Consider the following 22,013-nt stretch of genomic DNA (forward strand, 5'->3'; position numbering starts at 1 on the left):
TGTGCTTAAATTACTCCTGGAGGCATTCTGCACCAAAAAAATTAAAAATTCTGCACACACTATTTTAAAATTCTGCAAATTTTATTTGTCAAAATAACACTACATAATCACACCAGTTTCAATTATTTTGATAATTTATGTCAGCAAGTATGTCTGTCACAATTCAGACACACACAAAAATGCCCCAGGAGTAGAGAGTTAAAGAAACATGACAACCCAGTTCCCGTTTCTCTGCCCCCTTCCCACCCCCAGAGCCCAGCCGGGAGGGCCAGATGCATGCACCCTTTCACCCCCCCCCCCCGATACCTGCACCCTCCTCCCTAGAGATCCAGAGGGACAAAAGGCTTGATGTTTTTGTCCCAGGCTTGCATGGAGTTTCCTGCGCATCGCCCTCTCCTTCCCTCAGGACATACTGGGAACTGTAGCTGCCAGGAACCCTCTAGCTCAGTGATTCTCAAACTTTTGTAAAGGTGACCCCTTTCAAATAGAAAGCCTCTGAGTGCAACCCCCCTTATAAATTAAAAACACTTTTTTATATATTTAACACCGTTATAAAGGCTGGATGCAAAGCAGGGTTTGGGGTGGAGACTGACAGCTCGCGATCCCCCCATGTAATAACTTCGCAACCCCCTGAGGGGTCCCGACCCCTAGTTTGAGAACCCCTCTAGCTCCCTCTCCCTAGCAGTGTCTTATGTGCAAACTGGGCTCTGCCAAGTCCAGTGGCCCCTAGCAGCACTGCAGGCCCATTTCTGGGGGGGAAGGGAAATTCTGTGCACGTTTATTTTTGCAAAATTCTGCATTGTGCAGTGGCACAGATTTCCCCCAGAAGTATTACATTACATCCAAACCTCTGCTACTGCGTTTGAGTGCTGCAATTTAGCACTGTTATAATTAACAGAGTCACTGTTTCTATGCTAAGCCCTTGGAATGCAAAGAACAATCAGCCCAAGAGCAGTAGAAGTGTTTGACTTTTTTTAGAAGATGGGTTAGTGTCTGAATACTGCATTTAGAGTTTGTTGTACTCCCTCTGGTCAGCAATCCTACACACACCTCAAGGGAGATTCCTGGTACACCTTCCCCAAACTGGAGAGCCAGCTCAGTTGCACTGCTCTGCACTGTCATACAAGAGATCCACATAATCCTTTTGGCTGATTAGAGTGCAGCATTGTGAACTCAATTAAGAGGTCCATCCAGGCCTGTGTGGCTAGGAGGATAATGGTTGCTATGAGGGTGCTAATGATCAACAAGCAGGAAAAAACTGGAATCCTTGGGAGCGCCTATATAGGCGGGTGGAAATTCACATAGGAAGTATGTTAACCATCTAGAAGGGATAAAGTAGAAACTAGGTTTCTTCTAAACTTCAGCTGTAACCTGCCCCATTGTAGCCAAGTACTGCAGCACATGGGGAATTTTACAACAAAGGATTGTTCAAAATCCCTCAGTACAGTAGGCACAGTAAGATGGGTTAAAACAATGGAACTTCAGCCTAGGCATTCAAATTCCCACGCTTTAACGTTTTCATAACAGTGTTTCTTTAGAACCACTGCATCTTCCCGACTTTCCTGCATCCATCCGACTTTCCTGCATCCTGCATTTAGAAGATGTTTGAACAGATATTGAAGTCCCTTCACCTACACCTCAATCCCCAAGAAATAATTGTTCTAAATATTTTAAAGATGCTAACATGAATCAGGGACTCAGAATGAAAATGATAATCCTTTCTCAGACGAAGAGAAGTTGCTGCAATTCCAGCAGCACTAGCAAAAGGTTTTTCTTTGCCATTAAACAAGTGCACAGAAATTCACATCTCTTTTGTAATGCTCATGAATGGCGTTTCAAAATATTTCTCATTCATTTTATATCTTAAGTTTTAACTGAACACAGTGAATTTATTATGAAACTAAATACAGTAAAGTATTTTCACATGTCAAGACAGACCATTATGAACTTTAAAACCTCCCTCTTCTGCTTTATTGACAGGTAAATTGTTCAAAAATGTTTTCACAATTCAATAATTACAAAGACTTAGACTTACATTAAAAAAGTAAAAACCAGAAAACCCCCAAAGCAGTAGTGTCCAGCTCTAATTGAGCCCCCTTTATCAATAATCTGAGGAAAAAAGAGCAAGTACTGTCAAACACTTAATGTAACAGGATTAAATGTTGACTAGAACACTCAGTTTAAACTAAATAAGTGCACGTCCTATACAGTGTTTCAGAAAAGAACATTAGCCATTGGTATATTATCATTAGCCCATTTAAACCAAATTTTAAATAAGTGACATCCAACTGTCATAAAATTGGCACAGAAGGCACACTAGTGTGACAATGACAAACTGGATATGCCAGCCACTGAATTAATTACAAGCTTTTAATGAAACATGGTCACAAATCTTTGATTACTAAATGTATAATACATGGAGGCATGAGATTAAATATACACGCAAGACCATCACCACTGCACGTGGGCCATAGCAAAATATACAGGAGTGTGTTGTGCATCTTTCTCCATGATCAATACTTGATTAATAATCATGGGGTCTTCATGCATGTGAGGATACAATTAATCAAAAAGCAGCACCCTCGCTTACACATCCTTCATGTTCCACTTTGGTTACCAATAAAATAGACTGATGTTTTAGTATGATACAGTCCCTTAGTTCAAGCAGACTTTAAGGGTAGTGTTCCTGCAAGAATGCTTGCGAGCTTTAAAAAAAAAAAAAAAAGTAGTGTATTTTACACTGAAAAACCAAGAGAAACGACATCTCAGAGGAGGATAGCAGGAACTAGAAGTAAAATTTGTTTTCACAGCATTATTTACTGATGTCTTAAAAGCCCTGACTAATGATCATGAATGATAAGGACTAAAAAGCAGGGTAAGAGTAAAACATTACTAGTAATAGTCCTATGTACAAGACTAAAAAGTTGGTAGAAAGATAGAAAGACAGTTATGCAGCTGAAATGTAATGGCTAAATGAGTTAAAAGGCCACAAAACTATCACCAACTTTCATTTGACTTCCTGATGATTCTGTTGATGCTGGGAACAGCCTATAGCTTCCTATCATTCCCCTAAAGACTTAGGAAACAGTTACAGGAAAAAGGGAAAAGTATATTTATCTGAGGATGTAACTCAAGCTGCTTGTATTTCCTATTCAGAGGTCCAAATTCTGTCTAAAAGGATTTCCTGCTAATGAGACATTACATCATTCTCTAGAAAAATAAGATTTCTGATACTGTTTAGTAGTAACACTATCAGTACCTCTTCTCTATTTCTTTTTCAGCATAAGAATCAGACTATTTACTGGTGGCCTTTAATCCTACTATGCAATGGAACTGTGATAGCTGTGCAGAAATAAAACGAATGAATCAACCATAACTTAACAGTGAACAATTTTGCATAAAAAGCTTGATCACTATTGTAGTAAAGTATTTTTCTTCATTTCAATATTTTGTATCTACAATCTGGATATATAATTATTCTTGTGCAACACTAGAGATTTAGCATCAGTCTTGGCACTAGCATCTGAGACAGCTTTGCCTTGCTCTCGAATACTCCACGGAGCAGTGAATGATCGAAGCTGGAATGGTAGGAGCGGTAGTGTTACGCATCACAGGTTGACTGATCCAGTCCATCTAGTGTAAGCTGATTCCTATGTGGAGAATTGGGACTTGGGGGACCGCTTGGATTTGAGCTGTTAGAGGGAGTAGAGTGTTTGGTAGAATCTGAATCAGGCTGTTAAAGAGAAACAAAAAGGATTCAATTTCTTATTTAAAATACTTTACACTCAGAAGCTTTCAAGGCACTTTACAAACATAATTAAGGTGCTACATTCACTTTTACATTAATTTACATTACACTCATGAAATGAGGCAGAGGTAGAAGGAATGAGCCAAAGCTAACAGAAGTTAACATGAATATTTCCATTAGTGCCAATAGGCTTTGGATCAGTCTCCTAAGTGACTTACCAATATCAACACAAGTAAATGGTAAAGTCAGGAAAAGAACTCAGGAGTCCCTATTATTACTTTCCCCTCCTCTAGCCACTACAAAGCTTTTCCTGTTGGAAAACAAAGTTTATTTCTATTCAATGTAATTTAGGATTTTTCAGCAAATTTTTCCCAACTGATTTAAGTGAGCACAAAATAGGATTGGTTTGCACATATCATAAATGAACAATTTCATTCCAATACTTTATCAACACACTGAAGAACAGAAATTATAAAATAGCTTACATATTGCATAAGATTTTGGCAAACAATGGCCCTGGCAGCATGAGGAAACCTGTGGGAAGTGTTTTGACTGCATGACAAAATAATCAGAGAGTTGCCAAACAACAGGCTGGAAACCCACTGCAGAAACAACAAGTATTTACAGGAGACTCCTTCCACTCAATAACTCAGTTAAGACAGCTCTCTTCCAGGTCATTTTCCAGACACCCTACTGATTGTTGGAACTCCGCCTCCAAATCTTGGTCTTCCCTCAGCTGGCCAGTTTCCCACTATTTTGGGGAGTTGTAACCCTTAACAGTACACAAATCTGTGGCTCATGAAAAGTTTCACAGGCAAACTGCTATCATCGCAGTCAGTTACTGCAGAAAAGGGGATTTAAATTTAGCTCATTGACTGAAAGGTGACATCCATGAGGACTGCTGTTCACAAGATTTTGCCACTTCTAGGATATACCACCGATAATAAGATTATTCTAACAAGATACACAATTGAGTTCATGCTGTGATAAGGCAGCAAGCTATGGGAAAACAATGATATAAAGGTAGTGTTAGATCCTGATTTTGCATGTGTAATAATCTATTATATTGTAAATTAAAATTTCTAGGTAATAACCAATGTAAGATTTAACAAAAAAGTGAAAATTAAATACTTTTTAAAATTGAATATATTCCAGTATATGCATCTACAAGTAACAGCAAACAACTAGAATATGGAATGTGCAGGAGATCTAGGAAGAAGATTGCAATACATAATGAAGTCAACAAGAACTGTAGGTGGTCAGCACCTCTGAAAAATCAAGACGCTTATTTAGATATCTAAACTTTAGCCACTCAATTAATATTTGTGTTTTGTTTTAGAGCGGCTCACCCAAGGCAACACGAGTCAGAGGGAGAGTTGGACTTAGAACTCAGGGCCAAGATCTTCAAAACTGACTGGTGATCTTGGGTGCACAACTTGAAACATCTCAAAGAGGCCTGATTTCAGAAAGCAGTGAGCACCTGCACTCTGAAAATCAAGTCTTTAAAAGATTTCTTAAATTGGACACCCAAAATCACTAGTCACTTTCAAAGATCTTGGCCCAGTCCCAGTCACATTTCTTAATATTTCACTTGCACAGGTCACATGAAAGTACCTGTACAAAGCTTGTAAAAAAACTGCACTGATGACAATACAGATGAAAAATCCTATTTCACTAGCCTGGTGAAAGACACTTGAATTTCATGCAGTTTTATACTCCTGTGATGACAGGAAGTATCCACTTGCAATCTCTTTCACCTGCAGATAAAAAGCAGCACATACTGCAAGACCTGCAAAAGAAATGGCATTACATATTTCAGTGAGTCAATGCATCATTTGTTTAAAAGGTTCTTGGCAACAGTCCCCCTGAACCAGTGTGGAAAACTGTTAAGTGTGGATGAGACCAATTGGTTTCAGCACTGTTAACGTGACTGAGCGGCTTCAGGAACACTTCAGCGATGGGTCAGCTTCTGACTGTAGACAAGACTTAACCATAGCCACTAGCACATCCTTGAAGCTTACTGTCAGAAACATCCCTTCAGTCCTCGTAGCTGATGCTGGCTTCACTAATTTGCCATTAGAGGCCTTGTGTGCTAGGAAGACTCTTTGCAGAGGAAATGCAGAAATGCAATCTTTATCAAAATGTTTCCTCAGTCGCCATTTAATAAAAACTACTTTACCTCTTTGTCGAACTCCTGGTCAGTGTCGGACATACTTCTCAGAGGCACGGCTACTCCCAAATCACCGCCACCTGCAGAACAAAGGCATTTTATACCTCATGTTGAAACAATCTAAGCTTTAAGTTAGAACAGACCTGCTTGTTTTCAGTCTTACTTGATGAGGGCCATGAAATGTAGGTTTTGCTTCTCTGCTGCTGCCGTGAGAGGTTGGCTGTGGAGGGACATGCTTTTTCATCTTGGGCGGAAGGTAAGACACTCTGCAACACAAACCAAACATATCCTTAGTCAGGATATTTCCAATTAAAGCTCCTTTCCCATGAAAATTCTAGCATAATTCAACACCCATGCGCTTGGAACCATTACACAGAATGGTTTGTAGAAACAAAAACTCAATGCTCCTACTTGATTGCATCCATACAGTATCAGAAATACACCCCTTTCAAACACCCTCAACAAAACACAAGGAAAGGACTGAGCCGCAAAGCAGCCAGCAGAAATTCCTTCCACCTGCTGGAGACAGGAGCCGTTGGAACTTGGCAGGCAGCAAACCTTTACAGAGGGGCAGTGACATCACCAATTGCTGTTTTCCTGTCTCCTCCCGCTGGAAGGAAGCATATATTACCCTTGCCTGGGCTAGCAGAGATGAAAGAGAGGAAAGGTGGGAATTTCAAAACGGAAGGTATAAAAGATAAAGATGCATCTTCACATCTCATTCTCTTACCTTTGTTTTATTTTAGCCGCTGACACCACAGTACATTTGTTAAATCCAAGTACAAAAATCAAGCTGTGAACACTGACTTAGAAGCACGTTAGTAATTATCTTCCAACTGTGTTAGTTTTTGCTCTAGTATTGGCAAAGCGTCACAGCACACAATTCTAGTTCCTAAAAGTTTATAGCTACTCCTACCCTTGCCAAGGGGGCAGAGGAGGGACAGGAAGAGGAAGAAAGCAGAGGGGAGCCTTGCAATGAGGAATGGCCATTCTGGAGAAAGATTTCTGCAGAGATAGGGCTCATGTGATAGACGTGCTCAAAGCTTGTTGGAGGGGATATCAGAGCAGAGTGACGAGAGGATGAGGGGGAAGGAAATTCATTCTGTTATTTTAACAAAACAAACAAGGAAGAGGAAGGGGGAAAGACTGATTATTTACAAAATACTATCAAACTCTTGGCAGTGATATTTCTTTCTTTCAGCTTTCCATTTTAAAGTCAGCTAACACTTCCTTGTACAAGACTGAGAAGCACTATGCATTGTAGGAGCACACATTTCTTGAAATCATAGCTTGAAAGTGTCTAACAGCTCTGAAAGATTTTAAAATATAATGCTGAAACCTTATACAGTCCATCTGCATAGGTTTTAAGTGCAAAACTGAACACACATGTATCCCTCCCCATTATATTTATTTTACCAGTGGAAGATCCATGAGAACTTGCATTCCATCTCCTGGTCCCATATGAGCCACATGGTTGAAATTTGTTGGGTTAGAAATCATTTTTGATCTTAGTTCAGGGTCTCTCAGCATCTCTCTGAAAGAGCAACACTTCATGATTAATATTGTTTCACTTTCATAACAATTCCACTTCAATATGTACAAGCTGCTATGTACAGATATTAAACCCTTACCGTCTTTGTTGTAATCTCTCTTCCTCAGGAACCTTGAAGACAAATCTTCTTTTACTTCTGGTTCGAAGCATTTGCTTTTTGCTGTTATCAGAAGTTTCTGGCACACTGAGGACAGCTCCTACTGCAACAACACATAATGCAATGACACATACACACCTTCAAATAGTAGAATTTATTTTCCAAAGCATGTTGACTCTGTAAAGAACGCACTGCATGTTTGAAAGAAACTGGATTCTTACAATCTAAAAAATTTGTCTTGCTCACAAGTTTGTGATTGTTTCAAGCTGACTCGTCATCCCATCCTAATGTCATTACACCACTCCTGCCCTCCCTCAAGAAGACTAACCTGAAAACTTGTTCTTGAAATATATAAGCCGTGGGGGTTCACAATTAAGGAGATTCAGTGTGCCCTCCACATTTAATGGTCTGATCTGTTTTGGAGATAAAGGGGGGGAAAATTAACCCAGCTGCAGTGTACATTGTGAAGGAGCCTCCATTCCAAATCAGAGTTAATTAAATTGTGCAACAGAAGTGAACTACTTACCCTTCGTAGGCCAATTGTCTGAACCCATTCCATAGTGTTAACATCAAAGACATCAACGCCATATTCACTATACACTGTAACATAGGAAGGATTGCAACCTGGTACAGACAAAAAACAAAAGTCAAGGAGTGTTCAACAAGTCTGGAGTTAGCACACATTTGAGCATTGCTTTAACAGTGTTATATTTTTCAGCTATGTATGTTTAAGAGGAGATTAAAATATCCAGTTTTTTAAGCCATCTCTTAAAAGAAAAAACATGTATCCCTGTCAAGTTCATGTTATTTTGGTGGAAATAGAGGTTTGCTGTGGTAAACAGCCACCAACCTGCAAATCTTATTATTATTAATTTTTGATACATTTACTACTTTTGACTTCAAATCTTGGTTTAATACTCTCAAGATGCTGTCTACAGTCTGGACAGTAAGTGTCAGGAATGTAAATGAGTTATTCTATAGGAAATGAACTGCACTTAACATCCTGTTTAAGGCTACCATGTCTAAGGAAGCAGCTTAGTGCATTTTGAAAGTGATGCACTGTCTATAACTATACAGTAAGCACATGCAGTGGAGTATTACTTGTGAGGTAAGTCATCAAGTTATGCTGCACAGCTTAATGTTCATTTCCTTCCTCCCTCTATTGGAATGGTTTACCTTTGGGTTTACATGTGCACGTTGCTCTACCCAGGTTAATGAAACATACTTCAAGAGCTTCAAACCTTACCACTTGCTTTCTCTCTTTTTGAATCCTCTACATTAGGTGTGTCAAAGAACTTTATTTTAGCTCAGAAAAAAAGAAAAAAGGCAATGATCAGGACATCTTAGCACCAACACGCCTGGGCCTGCTCCTGACAGAAGTTCCTCAGAAAGAACAGCCATTACAGATCACATAGTATTTAGGAGAGAAAAAAAGATGTACTCAGCTGGCAGGATTGCCTCAATAAATCGCAGAGGGTAAAAACCCTAACAGGGACACAGAATTCAACGTGAGAGTAAATTCCTGCAAGGCAGTGATGTGTGCTCTTGTAGCTAAAAACTTGTTTTCTCTCAAAGGAAGCCTGGTATCATGGTATCATAAGCTAGCTATCATGAATCATGTCTTCAGAAGAAAACCTCTTCCAGAAATGACTTATTCAGACAGACACCTGCTCCACTCAAATTAGTGTCTTCGTGTCCCCAGCAATGACCTTTGGAAGATAAACATACTCCATCACAAGACATAATTTCTCTAGTAAACAATCCCTTAGGATTGAGTACATTGGTAAGGGAGAAAGAACCTTTTCTAGTTTTATGATCTCATGATGGGATAACTAACAGGAAAGGATAGAAAGTCTTCACCGGTAACACATCAGGACCAAGGCAAGGGGAGTAGGCTGGTGAAAGTAACCAGGTTTCTTTAGGCAAATCAAGCTTATGGTCTCTTCCCACAGCCATCTGTGTCAATGCCAAACTGAGAATCCAATGTGCAAAAATCATTCTAAAAATGTTTATAATACTAAAAGTAAACAAAAACCCTCCAACAAACCAGTGCATCTGGTTTGTTGAACCAGAGTTTTAAAGTAAATTTGCTGATTACATCCCATCCCTATGCCCTTCTCCAAACTCTTATATACAGAACCAAGTCAGTAAGGCAAGCAAATAATTTCTATTTAGAATAGAATAATTTCTATTTAGAATTTAGAATTAAAACTATTAAGGTCTTGCAGTTTGAGGAATTTTACTATCAGCTGTAGCAGCTAGTGAACCGATTGGTTTAATTCATTATTTAAACAATGGCTCTTTTTTGGTCTACAATCATTTGGCACATATAGTCATTGCTATTGAAACTCCAAATAATTTTAGTACTTACTATAAGCAATCAATGGAATAATGCTTAAAAAAAGATTTCTAAGTCACTATATGTAGTTCACCAACTCATTTGTGCCTCTTTCAAAACAACAGACCTCAAAATTACAGCTGGTTGGAAAACATAATACAATTTTGCATATTTTTGTAAACTTCCTTTGGTTTCAGAAACAATTGATACAAGTTTTCTTACCAGCTCTGCCAAAAAGCAATATTTTTCCTGAACCGTGTCACCTTCTGTGTTAGTAGCTGAAAACTCTGATCTACAACTTTTGATAGGTACTGGATTTGAAATGCTATAGAAAGTGGCCTGAAGACAAAAGTACTTTTAAATCCACTGGCGGAGCAAAAAAGATTTTAGCAAAGAATTTTACAGTTTATGTGGTCTTTTGCTATCCTACATCCAGGTTACTCTCTTAGTTAATCAGACATGAACGTATTTAAAAGAAAGCGTCATCTTGCTTTATATTTTCGTTAATTTTCTGTCTCCTGTGACTAGTAAAAACTGCTTTCCTACAGTATCCAGGAGTTTTCCACAAAATGGTCCTTATGTGGAAGAATTACTATTCTGTTAACTCATCAAAACTTAAAGCTGTAAGAAATTGAAAGACAAACCAAAGCAAAATAGAATACATGCTGATTATTTTTAGACAAGTAAAGCAGCAACAGGGATATGGCAACAGAAAAACATATACATACTACAGGCAACAGGAGTTGCAGGCCACATTAGTTCCTGCATGCGTGACCTTCGACCTTGTGAATCGACGTACACTCCCATATGGCTGAAGCAAAGCAGGTATTCCTCATTACTGAGCTCCACAGCACAAAGGGCATCAAAAGACTGCTGTGAGAGGAACATAAGCGAGGGGTCATTAGGATTTACCAGGTTTATAGATTGTCCATCTCCCTGGATGTTCAACAGAGAGAACCCAGACTGGTAGCCAACACAAAGCTTGTCCTTGAACACTGCCATCCACTGTACATTTCCTGGAGCCTGAATTTCAGTGAATTTTTTATGGAAAGGTTTAGTTCTGTGAATTTCATAACAAAGAACCTGTCGTTTGACTGCCACAAACAAACAAGTCAAAGAGCTTTTCTTCAGTGTTCCAGTTATAATCAACTGGCAGCCTTTAGTTTCTGGAAGTTTCATGTCGAAGTTGCTTTCTGATCCATCCAGCGAGGTCCACGGATACAGGTGAACATGATGGTTCCTGCCACAGATGAGGATAATAATTTTCTCTTTGGGAGCAAGCTCAATCTGGTACACCTTCTTACAGTCAGCAACTCGGACTATCACTGCAATGAGAACAAAAGCCACCACCAGTAAATGACAGCAGTATGTGTAGGCCTGGAAGTATTACACAGTAACGTACACATCAAAAATTTAGACTTATGCACACATCCACTAGAAAGGGACACCAGGCCCTGGCTCCAGGCTTTCCTTGCCAATTCTTAAACATACAATCAAGAAATAAACCACTCCAATAGCGCCCCCCACTTTTCAACCATGAAGTCGCATAGCTCCAGCAACCCTCAGCAGCAAAAAACATAGGTAAGATCTTTAAGATCTCCCTCCAGAGTTTTCACATTCCCTCACAGGTAGAGGAAAACAAACATGCCTTGTGAGAGACTGTATGAATGCCAGTTAATGACTCCACCCCCAGAGAAAAAACATTTACACCATTAATAAATAAAGGAGAGAGATGGGAAAGGGGGGTGGGGGGGAGAGAAAGACAAACAATTTTTTCTTTAAATGCCAAAGACAGGAAAACTCAGTACTGTGGTATTAGACAATAGTTCTTTGACTGGAGTGCAGAAATGGGATGGTAGAGAGAACTAAAGAATAGAAGAGTGATAAATAAGCATCTTCATAATAGTGACTAGCTCTAGCAAAGCATTCAGTATTTCATGAGGTTTAAATAGGCAAGACCAAGCAATTATGAAATATGGAACATTAATATATTAACATTTCATAGTAATGTACATGTTATCTTATAAAACTTTAATCAACATCAGAGTTTTACTTTATTACTAGTGAAAACATTTAAGTAAATAATATTTAGAAATAATAAATACTGGTTAAAATAAAAAATAAAAATCCTCCTTTGGTGCTTGTACAGTGATTGGTAAAGTAGTCTGGCAAGGTATCCGGTTCTACAAATACCCCCCCACAAAAAACCCCTAGAATTTTGGACCATATGAAATCAAAAGTCCTTGTAGATTTTGCTCCACTGGCACAGAAACACAATATATTTGCAGAAATGTTCTACGAGGTAAGTAGTAATTGCTCAGTTAACCATGTCTTGCCACAAATAAAATATAACTTTTGTTTGTTGTCCAAGCCTAGCCGTCAGATTTTAAGTCTAATGTACACGTAAGCGGTTTACAAGGATCTTGGTTAGAGCCATTAGATATAACCAGATTGCTAGAGCGATTTAAGAACTTCACTTACAGTATGATATTAACATTGGTGACCTACTTCTTGACACTGTAATTAAAGTACTATAAAAGGAAGTAATTAAAGATCTGTCCCTCAGGGAGTTTCAGGACACTACTCTGGCACACCCAGTGTTTACATTTTTCAAAACTATTGAAGTGTGCCCCTATATCTTTTAAATCTGCATAACTGCATATAATGGTCTCCAACACCACTTAATTCCTCCACAGCCTTTAGGCAACGGGCTTTGAACAGGTGGTTAGCTACTACGGTGAGATGAGATAGAAAAAGACCTACCATATAGTTCAGGCTGTAAGATCTTAATGGGCAAAAAAAGCCAGATGTAATATCACCTATTTTTCTGGTAGAAAAGTACCAGTCTTGTACCAGTTGTTTATAATGCCAGAGAAAACAAAAGGGCCTAAAAAATTACTTAGGGTGTTGTGGAAGATGCAAGTGGCAGTAAACTAACTTTTAGCATGTATCCCTCCCCAGAAGGATATTTTGTCTAACTCATATAATTCAATTTATTAACTAATCTGTTCTGAGCATAGACATCACTTGCAATACTTTACAGCATAATGAGGTGAATATAACACTGCCATGATTCTATCTTGCCACTGAACTATTTGTGCTTTGCAGTTTTATGGAAAAGGGGACAGATATTAGGATTACTTACCACTGAGAAGTCAACATGTTCATGTCCATTAGTAACCCTCTCAGTTCACTTGCCTTCCCTGCTGGACTAAGGTACACTTTCCCCCCTTGTTTGGTTTGTCTCTGGAAAATCAGGTTGCAGGGAAAAACAACTCCACTTCCTTAATATATGAGCCGTGATGGCTGGTAATTAAGGGCTAAACCCCAACACTGCCTGAAGTAAGGCTATGCAGGATCTCACTGAAGGGCTAAGTAGCAGTCTTCTTTCCACTATGTTGCCTGGGGCCTACTGAGTACGTGTGCTGCTGGCCCTGGCGACCAGTACTCAAGGAAAGGTCAGAAACAGCCGTGGCCAAATCCACGCACTGCTACCAGTGTCAGAGGAAAGTGGAGGACAGCCTTTAGAATGAGAAGAGGGAGGAGTGGCAGAGAGAGGCTCTGAGTGGGAAGCTGTAGGGGAACCTCAGTGCAGGGAAGGAGAGGCAGATAACAGTAGGCAAGGAGAGGTCCGCTACCTACAGATTCAACACTCTTTTAGACTGTCAGCTACCAGCATAGACTAGAATGGCAGCAGCAATCAAGTTTCTTTTATTGTGAGGCAGAAAAAAAATGGAAGAAAATGCAAAGGGCATGAATAATAGAAAGCCTCGCAAAGCTAACAACAGTATTCAACATGCTAGCAAAAATATAAACAGCACCATCCTAACATCCTATTATATTCCAGTCTAAGTTATGACTGTGCATGTTGGAACAAATCAGCCTCCAGGTTAACTTATTGAAGTTACCAGTTTTCTCTCTCAACTCATTCTAAATAAACCATGTATTTTTCTTCAATAAGTGCCTGGCTATTTATTGCACAAAAACTAGTGCTGTGCGCTCTGAATCCTGGAGCTTCAGTGAGGTTTGTGTCACCTACTATGCCCAGTGAGTTGGCTCCTTAATTTTAGGCAGCCAGCTAAGTGTAATGGTAATGACCCAATTAGTGTTTATACCTCACATTCAAATGGCCATCTTTTGTCAGTTAACTGCGTGCTGGTATAAGCTATAGATGAAGGGCTATTATGTAATCTATATTAAAACAGCACTAAAATTTATGGAGACCATTATTCATTATGCAATTACTGTATACACAGAGATCTAACTTACCATCACGGGTCACCTCTATCACATACAGTCCTTCTTCTGAACCAATTGCTATTCTATCTCGATCTAAATGAGAGAGAGAAAGGAAAAAACAGAGCTATGAATCCAAGTATGTATAAAGTTAACGTTAAAACTAGGCTTCTTCTCTTTGAAAGACATTAGAAAATGTTTAAAACCCAGTAGCTGAAATAGCCTTACAGAAAATAATTTTAAAATAGTTTTGTGTGATGTAAGTTTGTACTTTATTTTAGATAAAGAACACAATGTGTTAACTATTTTGCTCAAGAAAATAAGCAAAACAATAAGTACAACCAAATGGTTTAGGGCTTTTCTTTAACCACACTTTTTTTTCTAGTGAAATCAAAATTATACAAGTACTTCTTACTGCATATAGAGTTAGTATTTTGAAGGGAAAATTGAGATTAGCATCTTAAAAAATGTTTCACGCCATCAAACTTCAATGGGAAGAAGATTCAGCTGAGAAATTTATTTAAGGTATCAGCACATTCAAAATTGTAGTTCACCTTAAAGTTATAGCAGTGCAGACAGTTAAATGTAAGGTTAAAGTGGACATACCTACAATAGCAGCAGCTAAACTTGTTTTAATAAGAGGCAGTGTACTGTCATAGGCTTCTTGTGTAATATGTACAACTTGGTTTTTAAGTTTGTTTTTGTGCAGGATAGATTGCAACCCTTCCAGGATTCCAACCCATTTTCTCTTTTCATTCTCATTTTCTGTCAAGATCAGTAGTGAACAGGTCTTTGAAGGGAAGCCTAAGAGAGAAGCTGTCACCTTAACAGCCAGAGAAAACAAAATTAACACCTATACGACAAACACATGCTCTCTATATAGCAGGGGTAGCCAAACTGTGGCTCTTTTACAGTTAAAGTTTGGCTGACAGAGCCCCCCTCCCCATTCTCTGCCTACCAGACTGGGGGTGGGAGCTCAGGGCTTCCGCCCTGCGGCAGGGTGGTGGTGCTAGGGGCTTCTGCCAGAGATGACTGGCGCCTGCTGAGTGTGGGGGGGGAGGGGAGAGGGGGGCACAATTTAAAGGTCCCCCCTCCCCAACAGCTTGAGTCACCCCTCCTCTTACCCTCACCGGCCTCTACCAGCAGCTCCTAGGTGTTAGCTCCGAGGCAGCGGCAAACAGCTGCGAGTTGCAGGGAGGGGCTGCTGCTTTAGCTCTGTGGGGAGAAGCAGCCGCAGAAGCAGTGGCTCTCCATGCAGCTCTCAGCTGTTTGCCACTGTGTTTCCCCACAAGCAACTTGCGGGCTCCAGCAGCCGCCATGCAGTGTGGGGGCCAACCACACCATGTGACCGAGCAGAGCCAGCAAACCCTGGGAAAAATCAGGGGGACGGAGGGCAAAACATGACCCCTCCTCATGCCTGCAAAGGCTGAAGCCCTGAGCCCTGGCAGGCGCACCCCAACTCTCGAACTTCTGAAGATTGTCGTACGTGACTTGGAGGATCAGTAAGTTTGGCCACCCCTGATACTGTACAAAAACAGGACTACTTATAAGAGTTCTCTAAGTATCAGCTTCAGGATGTATTTAAAATGGTATATAACATAGTATGCATCTTAAATGTACATTGAGCACCATCGTACTTGTTTTTTTTAAAAAAAAACGCAGTCTACAGTGATAATATTTAGGGCTTTCACACATTTAGTTAATGAATTTTGATCCACAGATATGAACAACAACAAAATTTACATTCTATTCCCCAAATGATCTATTTTAAGGCACGCTAGTAATGGAAACTTGTCTTTCCTGTACTGGAATCACAGTAGCATACAATAATTCTTCCTGAAACACAAACCTTTAATTCTCAATTGATTTCTATAGAAAATGAAACCTTTTTGTATGTTGAGAAAGATGCATTTAAATTGCTACGAACTGTACTAAACTTCCACAGTTTTGTTGCTTACTAGTATATTTACAATATATTTAACTGGACAGAAAGAAGAAGTAACTCATTTCATAGAATATCAGGGTTGGAAGGGACAGGAGATCATCTAGTCCAACCCCCTGCTCAAAGCAGGACCAATCCCCAATCTTTGCCCCAGATCCCTAAATGGCCCCCTCAAGGATTGAACTCACAATCCTGGGTTTAGCAGGCCAATGCTCAAACCACTGAGGTATCCCTCCCCCCATTTCTGGATGAAAAGTTAAGGAAACCCACTCTGCAGCCCGGACATCTATACTGCAATTCTATAGCACCGCAGCTTGAGCCCTGTGAGCCCATGTCAGTTGACATGGGCCAGCTCTTTGTGTTTTATTGCAGTGTAGACATACCCTGAGGGGCGTGGCCAGGCCCTCTGTATTGTTGGCAGAAATGACCACACAGACTCAAATTTGTGTGGTTCCGAAATCATGCCCAAATTAGAACCTGGGTTAGAGACTTGTTTTCCTTTTGAGAATTTTCAGCCATTATTTATCCAAAGTTTCCCCAAAAAACCCGCTATCCTGCAATTGCAAAGATGCTACTAATTGCTTTGCTTGTCAGGATCGTAAGTTGTCTTTCAACCACTATAATGGATGCCACAGACGTGGCAGAAAAAGAGGGTATTTACCAGTAACTTGAGGTTCTTAGACATATGCAGTCCCTATTTTTATTCCAAACATGGGTGTGCATGCACGCTACATGCCTGAGTCCGGAGTGTTTCTTAGCAGTGTTCATTGACCTGCATGTGTGCAGTGCATCCCCTCGTGCTCACAGCTGAGGGTATAGAAAGCAGTTTGGGTTGATGCCTCTCCAGTCTCCCTCTTATCATTGTGCAGTCCAGTCCACAGCAGAGGGGATGGAGGGCAGGTAGTGGAATACAAATAGGGACCACGCATCTCAAATAACCTCCAGTTACTGGTAAGCAATCTCCTCTCCTTCGAGTGATGGCCCCTATATGCATTCCACATGTGGGTGATTTGCGAGCAATGATCAGTGTGGAGGTGGGTGCAAGGATGTGACAGGAAGTGCAGTCTGCAGTACAGCTTGGCCCACATCTGCTCTGTAGCTACTGCTTGTGAGATGGTGTAGTGGGTTGTGAACATGTGGACAGAGCGCCAGGTTGCTCCATGACAGATGTCTTGGCATGAGATGTTCGCAAGGCAGGCCAACGTGGCTGCTTGTGCTTGCATAGAGTGCGCTGTGACTATCAGGTGAGGTACGCTGGATTGTGTGTTGCATTCACAGATGCACCCAGAGACCCATCTGGAGATTCATTGGGAGGAGAGGGCTTGGCCCTTGGATCGTTTGGCGATGGTCACAAATAACTTCAGTGATGCGTGAAATAAGCGAGTCCTGTGGAGGTAGAATATCAGTGCATGGTGGACATCGAGGAAGTGCAGGACCCTGTCCATGTGGGAAGCATGTGGTTTGGGGTGGAAAAGAGGAAAGTGGATGCACTGATTTAGGTGGAACTCCGACCCTACCTTTGGGAGGAATTTAGCGTGTAGTCATAAGGACGCTTTGTCCTTGTGGAATACAGTGTGAGAGTGTGTGTGTGGTGGGGGAGAGTCTGCCATCATGGCTGTCAGTCATGACCTTGGAAGGATCGGTCCACCAATTGAGGGAGGCCAGCGCTGTCTAGGGAACTATGACCCTGACCTGCATATAGTCCATGTTGGGTCTGTAGACAACACAGGTGCAGATGTGTGCGCGGTGTTATGTAGGCGCAGGCTGCCATATGGCCAAGGAGAGAGAGACAATGGCAGACCGCTTGCGACAATGGTTGTCAGTGTTGCCTGCCAGAAGAAAGGCCCTTGTCATGCTGGAGTTGAGCTGTACTCCAATAAAGTGGACCATCTGTGTAGGTATCAATACTGATTTTTCCTCATTGATGCAAATACCTAGAGATGCCAGAAGAATGTAAAGGGTGATTTCTTATTGCGATAACACCACAAGGAGCCAGACATCTAGGTAGGAATATATCGAGTAGCCAAGGCGGTGCATTTGGACAGCCACCAGGGCAAAGACCTTTGTGAACACTTGCAGAGCCATTGCTATGCTGACAGGGAGGACCTGGAATTGATAGTGATGGTGCCCTATCAGAAAATGGAAAAACTTGCAGTGGGCCGGGAGAATGTCCACGTGGAAGCAGGCATCCTTCATGTCGAGAGCCGCGAACCAGGCTCCCTAGGGGAAGGATGGGATAATCAATGCCAGAGTCACCATATAGAATTTGAACTTTCTGATATAGGTGTTTAGCACCTTAAGATTGAGAATGGGGTGGCACCCTCATCCACTCTTCAGGATGAGGAAGTATGGGGAGTAGAAGTCTTGTCCCGTGTAGTGAGGTGGGATATGCTCGATGGCTCCCTTGAGGAGGACAGCATTTGCTTCTTGTTGGAGAATGCATTGATGGAAAGGATTCCAAGGGGGGAATAACTGGGGGGGGGGGGGGGGAGGGGATCAGATGCGGCAGGAATGAGAGAAATTCTATGCAGTATCCATGGTGGATGATCTCCAGTACCCATTTGTCTGTGGTGATCTTGCCCCAATTGTGTGCAAATAGGTCAAGATGGCTCCCAAAGGCGGTACGGGGTGCCGCAAGTGGCATGGGGGGAGGTTCGTGAGTCTCGACTGCCACATCAAAACTGAGGTCTTGGCTGCTGTTGGGAGAGGGTCAAGGAGGTGATGGTGGCAGAGGTGGGGAAGCATGGTCGTTGAGAGCAGCGCCACCTACGTGGGGCCTCCTGCTGGCGTTGGTAGTAGGCCGAGCAGGGAGTGTGCGGGCACATATGGAATGACTGCTTCTGCTGTCTGTGTTGTGGGGTTGGTGTATGTATCCTGAAGGTCTGCAACGTGGCCCTGGAGTCCTTTCACAAGTGAAGGGATTTGTCCGTCTTGCTGTGGAAAAAGCTTGTTCTTGTCAAAGATGAGGTCCTCGATCGTATTTTGGACCTTCCTGGGGAAGCCAGATGACTGGAGCCATGAATCCTGGTGCAGGACGACCCCGGTTGGGAGAAAGTGAGAGGACGTGTCAGTCTCATCCACAGCCCCCCCGGAGGCCCACCCTGGCGACGAGGTGCTCCTCGTCTACCTGAACCTGAAACTGCTGCTGTTGGTCCAGTGGCAGCTTGCCCCTGAACTCTGCTAGTCTAGTATAGTTATTACAGTCATACTTGGCTAGCTGAGCCTGACCATTCACGATCTGGAACTGTATTGCTGCCGAGGAATATACCTTCCTCCCTAGAGGGTCCATGCACTTTGCTGCCCTATCCAGAGGGGTCGACTTCTGCGGGTGCTGGCGTGCCCATTCTGCTACTGCTTGGACAAGAGAGCTGGGGGGGCGGATGAGAAAAAAAGACAATCTCCCCCTACAGAGGTATGAAATACTTCCTCTCTGCCTGCGGGCAGCACAGGAAGCAGGGGTGTACCACACTGCTTACACTGGTTGGAGGATGGCCTCGTTAATAGGCAGAGCTACCTTGAAGGCCCCTAAGGTTGAAGAATGTCCAGGAACTGATGTTGCTGGTCCTGAACCTCCTCCAAGGGAATCCCCAGGTCTGCTGCTACCCTCTGGAGCAAGTCCTGGTATTGGTGGTTGTGCCTCAGAATAAGTGCCTCATCCTGCTAAGAGGAAGTGGCTGTGGGGGCTGGTGGAACTGATAGTACCGGTTCAATGTCTGCCTCTTCCTCAGACACTGATAGTGCTGCGGAAATGGGAGAGGCGCGATAGGACGTCTGGGAGGGTGCATGGTGTTGACAGTACGGGTCTCAGGGTGCAAGTATGACCAAGGGGAAGGGTCCTGGGGATGCTGTGGGCCCCACGGGTAGCGGACACTCACTGCTGGATAGTAAGCCAGGGAGCAAGACGGTTAGGGATGCAAGTCCGAACCATGGCGTGACATCCGGGAGAACCAGGGTTCTGGCTCCAAAAACTCCTCATACTCTGAAGACTATTCTGGCAACGGGGCAACTGGTGGTATGGGAGGACTAAGGTGTGGCAATGGGACGGGCCTGTCTGGCAACAACAGAAAAGGCTTGTCTTCCGAAGTGGGGACATCCCAGGTGAGCCGGGGTCCACATAGGAGTGGAGACAGGGGGTATGAAAGAAATCAGCTCCGCTGCCAACAAGAGAGGCGACAAGCAGCTGGGAGTTCTCCGTGTGCCTGTGGAGATGCGAGAGGGACCTGACGGCGCCTGTGGTGCCAGTTTGTCCAGGAGGTGTGGCGGTACCGGCAGGATGGACAGCACGGGCTGATGAGCATTCCAAACACACAGGTACCAGGGTTACGGTCAGATCCTGTTTGTGCCAAGCTTTACTCTCCACAGGGGGACGCTTGGGTGCTGGTCTGGTCGGATCCGTGTGCGACATATTACCTGACCTGGCCCGGCTCAGGGAGGAAACGCTGCACTTGGAAGCAGCCCGCAGTGGGGATCTGTTCTTGTGCCTGTGAGAGTGTTTTTTACTCTCATGTCAGGACTTGTCCTTGGTCTCCAGTACTGACAGATCTGGAGCATGTGAGGTGCTCAGAGCGGAGCCTACCACTGGTGCTGGCTGCTGTACAGGGGGGTCCAACAGACTCAGATCCAAGCGTGCACCCGGTTGCATAGTTTCCTCCATTAAGAACAAACGGAGGTGGAGCTCCCAAGTTTCCTCGGTTCAGGATGGCAAAGACTTGCAAATGGAGCAGCGAGCTGCAATATGAGCCTCACTGAGGTAGTAAAGGCACCTCTGGTGCTCGTCGCTTATGAAAAGCGAGTGCAGGCAGGAGACACAGTTTTTAAATCTCGAAATCCAGGGCATAGTCCCCAGAGGGTGGGGACGGTCCCCAAATGGGGAAAGAACTTCACTAACTCATCTATCTATAACTATATACAACTATTTACAACAAACGAACAACAAAAACTAAGTGCGAAGGAACAGCAGTTCCAGCTCAGGCCATGCAGCCGTCAGAGAGAACTGGAGAGGCACTGGCCTGCACTGCCCTTGGCTATGAGCACGAGGGGACGCACTGTGCATGGGCAGGTCAATGGACATTGCTAAGGAACACTTTTGGACTCAGATGCATGGTGCATATACACACCCATCTGTGGAATACATATAGGGACCATCACTCAAAGAAGCGCAGATGGTATCCAAGGAAGGATCCAAAGCACAGGATGTGGTGATAAGTATCTTTTTCAGTGAAGACCTCGCTTCCTTATCCTGGTGTGGTGGTAATCCCGGAGCTTTAGGTGCCATACTAGAACAACACAAAGAGAGCAGGTAGCTGGTAGCAGCTTTGAAACCCTCTGGCAGAAGCCTCTGTTTTGTCTGAGGGCTGTATTGATTTTGTTGTCCACTTCAGCTGTAGAGAAGTCAACCTCAGTGTTTATGACAATGCTGCCGTTGTCTCAGCTGCATCTCTTCTCAGGAATGGAACTCTACGAATTTTGCCTATTTGCACTTCCCAGGGTGCATGACTGATGTGTGGAACTTCTCTTAGCTGGCGCCTTCATTTCTCCCTTGACTGCATCTTTTCCTGAGCACTATTAGGGACAAATCTAGCTCCTAGGGAAATGTTTTCTAACGGGCCTGGGAAAGGAGTCTTTTTGGATATTGCCCTTGAACCAGAGAGTATAACTAACTGATTGGGGAAATCAAATAATTCAGAAAATAGCCTTTTTTTAGGTCAAATTTTTCCTTGTCTTCCTTCCTGACTGAGGAATGAGGCATGTTCTTTTCTGCTCTTCTCCACTGTGACCAGAGAGCTTTACCGTGTTCTTATTGGGAGACACGGTGATGGTAAGATTTTCCCCTTCTGAGCCAGACAGAGCCTTACATTCAGGGGTGTGAGCACAGAGGTTACAGAGTCCAGACTCAGACAAGACCATTCCGTGTGCTTTGCATGTCTGGA

At 42.6% G+C, this 22,013-nt stretch overlaps 1 protein-coding gene across 7 annotated transcripts in view; it reads right to left on the reverse strand.

Moving 5' to 3' along the window:
• Window positions 1-1,940: 1,940 nt before the first annotated feature.
• Window positions 1,941-22,013, reverse strand: part of CDC42BPB (CDC42 binding protein kinase beta) — a 141,268-nt gene continuing 121,195 nt past the window's right edge. For 3 of the 7 annotated variants that reach the window (XM_073349715.2, XM_073349713.2, XM_073349717.2), the window contains 10 exons: window positions 14,748-14,964; window positions 14,175-14,237; window positions 10,634-11,230; window positions 8,094-8,191; window positions 7,896-7,980; window positions 7,550-7,670; window positions 7,335-7,452; window positions 6,082-6,184; window positions 5,928-5,998; window positions 1,941-3,733 (listed from right to left, as the gene is read on the reverse strand). In XM_073349715.2, the coding sequence (XP_073205816.1) occupies window positions 3,602-3,733; window positions 5,928-5,998; window positions 6,082-6,184; window positions 7,335-7,452; window positions 7,550-7,670; window positions 7,896-7,980; window positions 8,094-8,191; window positions 10,634-11,230; window positions 14,175-14,237; window positions 14,748-14,964 (1,605 nt within the window). In that variant the 3' untranslated portion in view covers window positions 1,941-3,601. Of the gene's footprint in view, window positions 3,734-5,927; window positions 5,999-6,081; window positions 6,185-7,334; window positions 7,453-7,549; window positions 7,671-7,895; window positions 7,981-8,093; window positions 8,192-10,633; window positions 11,231-14,174; window positions 14,238-14,747; window positions 14,965-22,013 lie in introns of those variants that run through there. The other 4 variants (XM_073349716.2, XM_073349714.2, XR_012159573.2 and 1 more) reach the window with 3 other exon arrangements.

Source organism: Lepidochelys kempii, chromosome 6, assembly GCF_965140285.1.
Source record: "Lepidochelys kempii isolate rLepKem1 chromosome 6, rLepKem1.hap1, whole genome shotgun sequence".
NCBI lineage: Eukaryota > Metazoa > Chordata > Testudines > Cheloniidae > Lepidochelys > Lepidochelys kempii.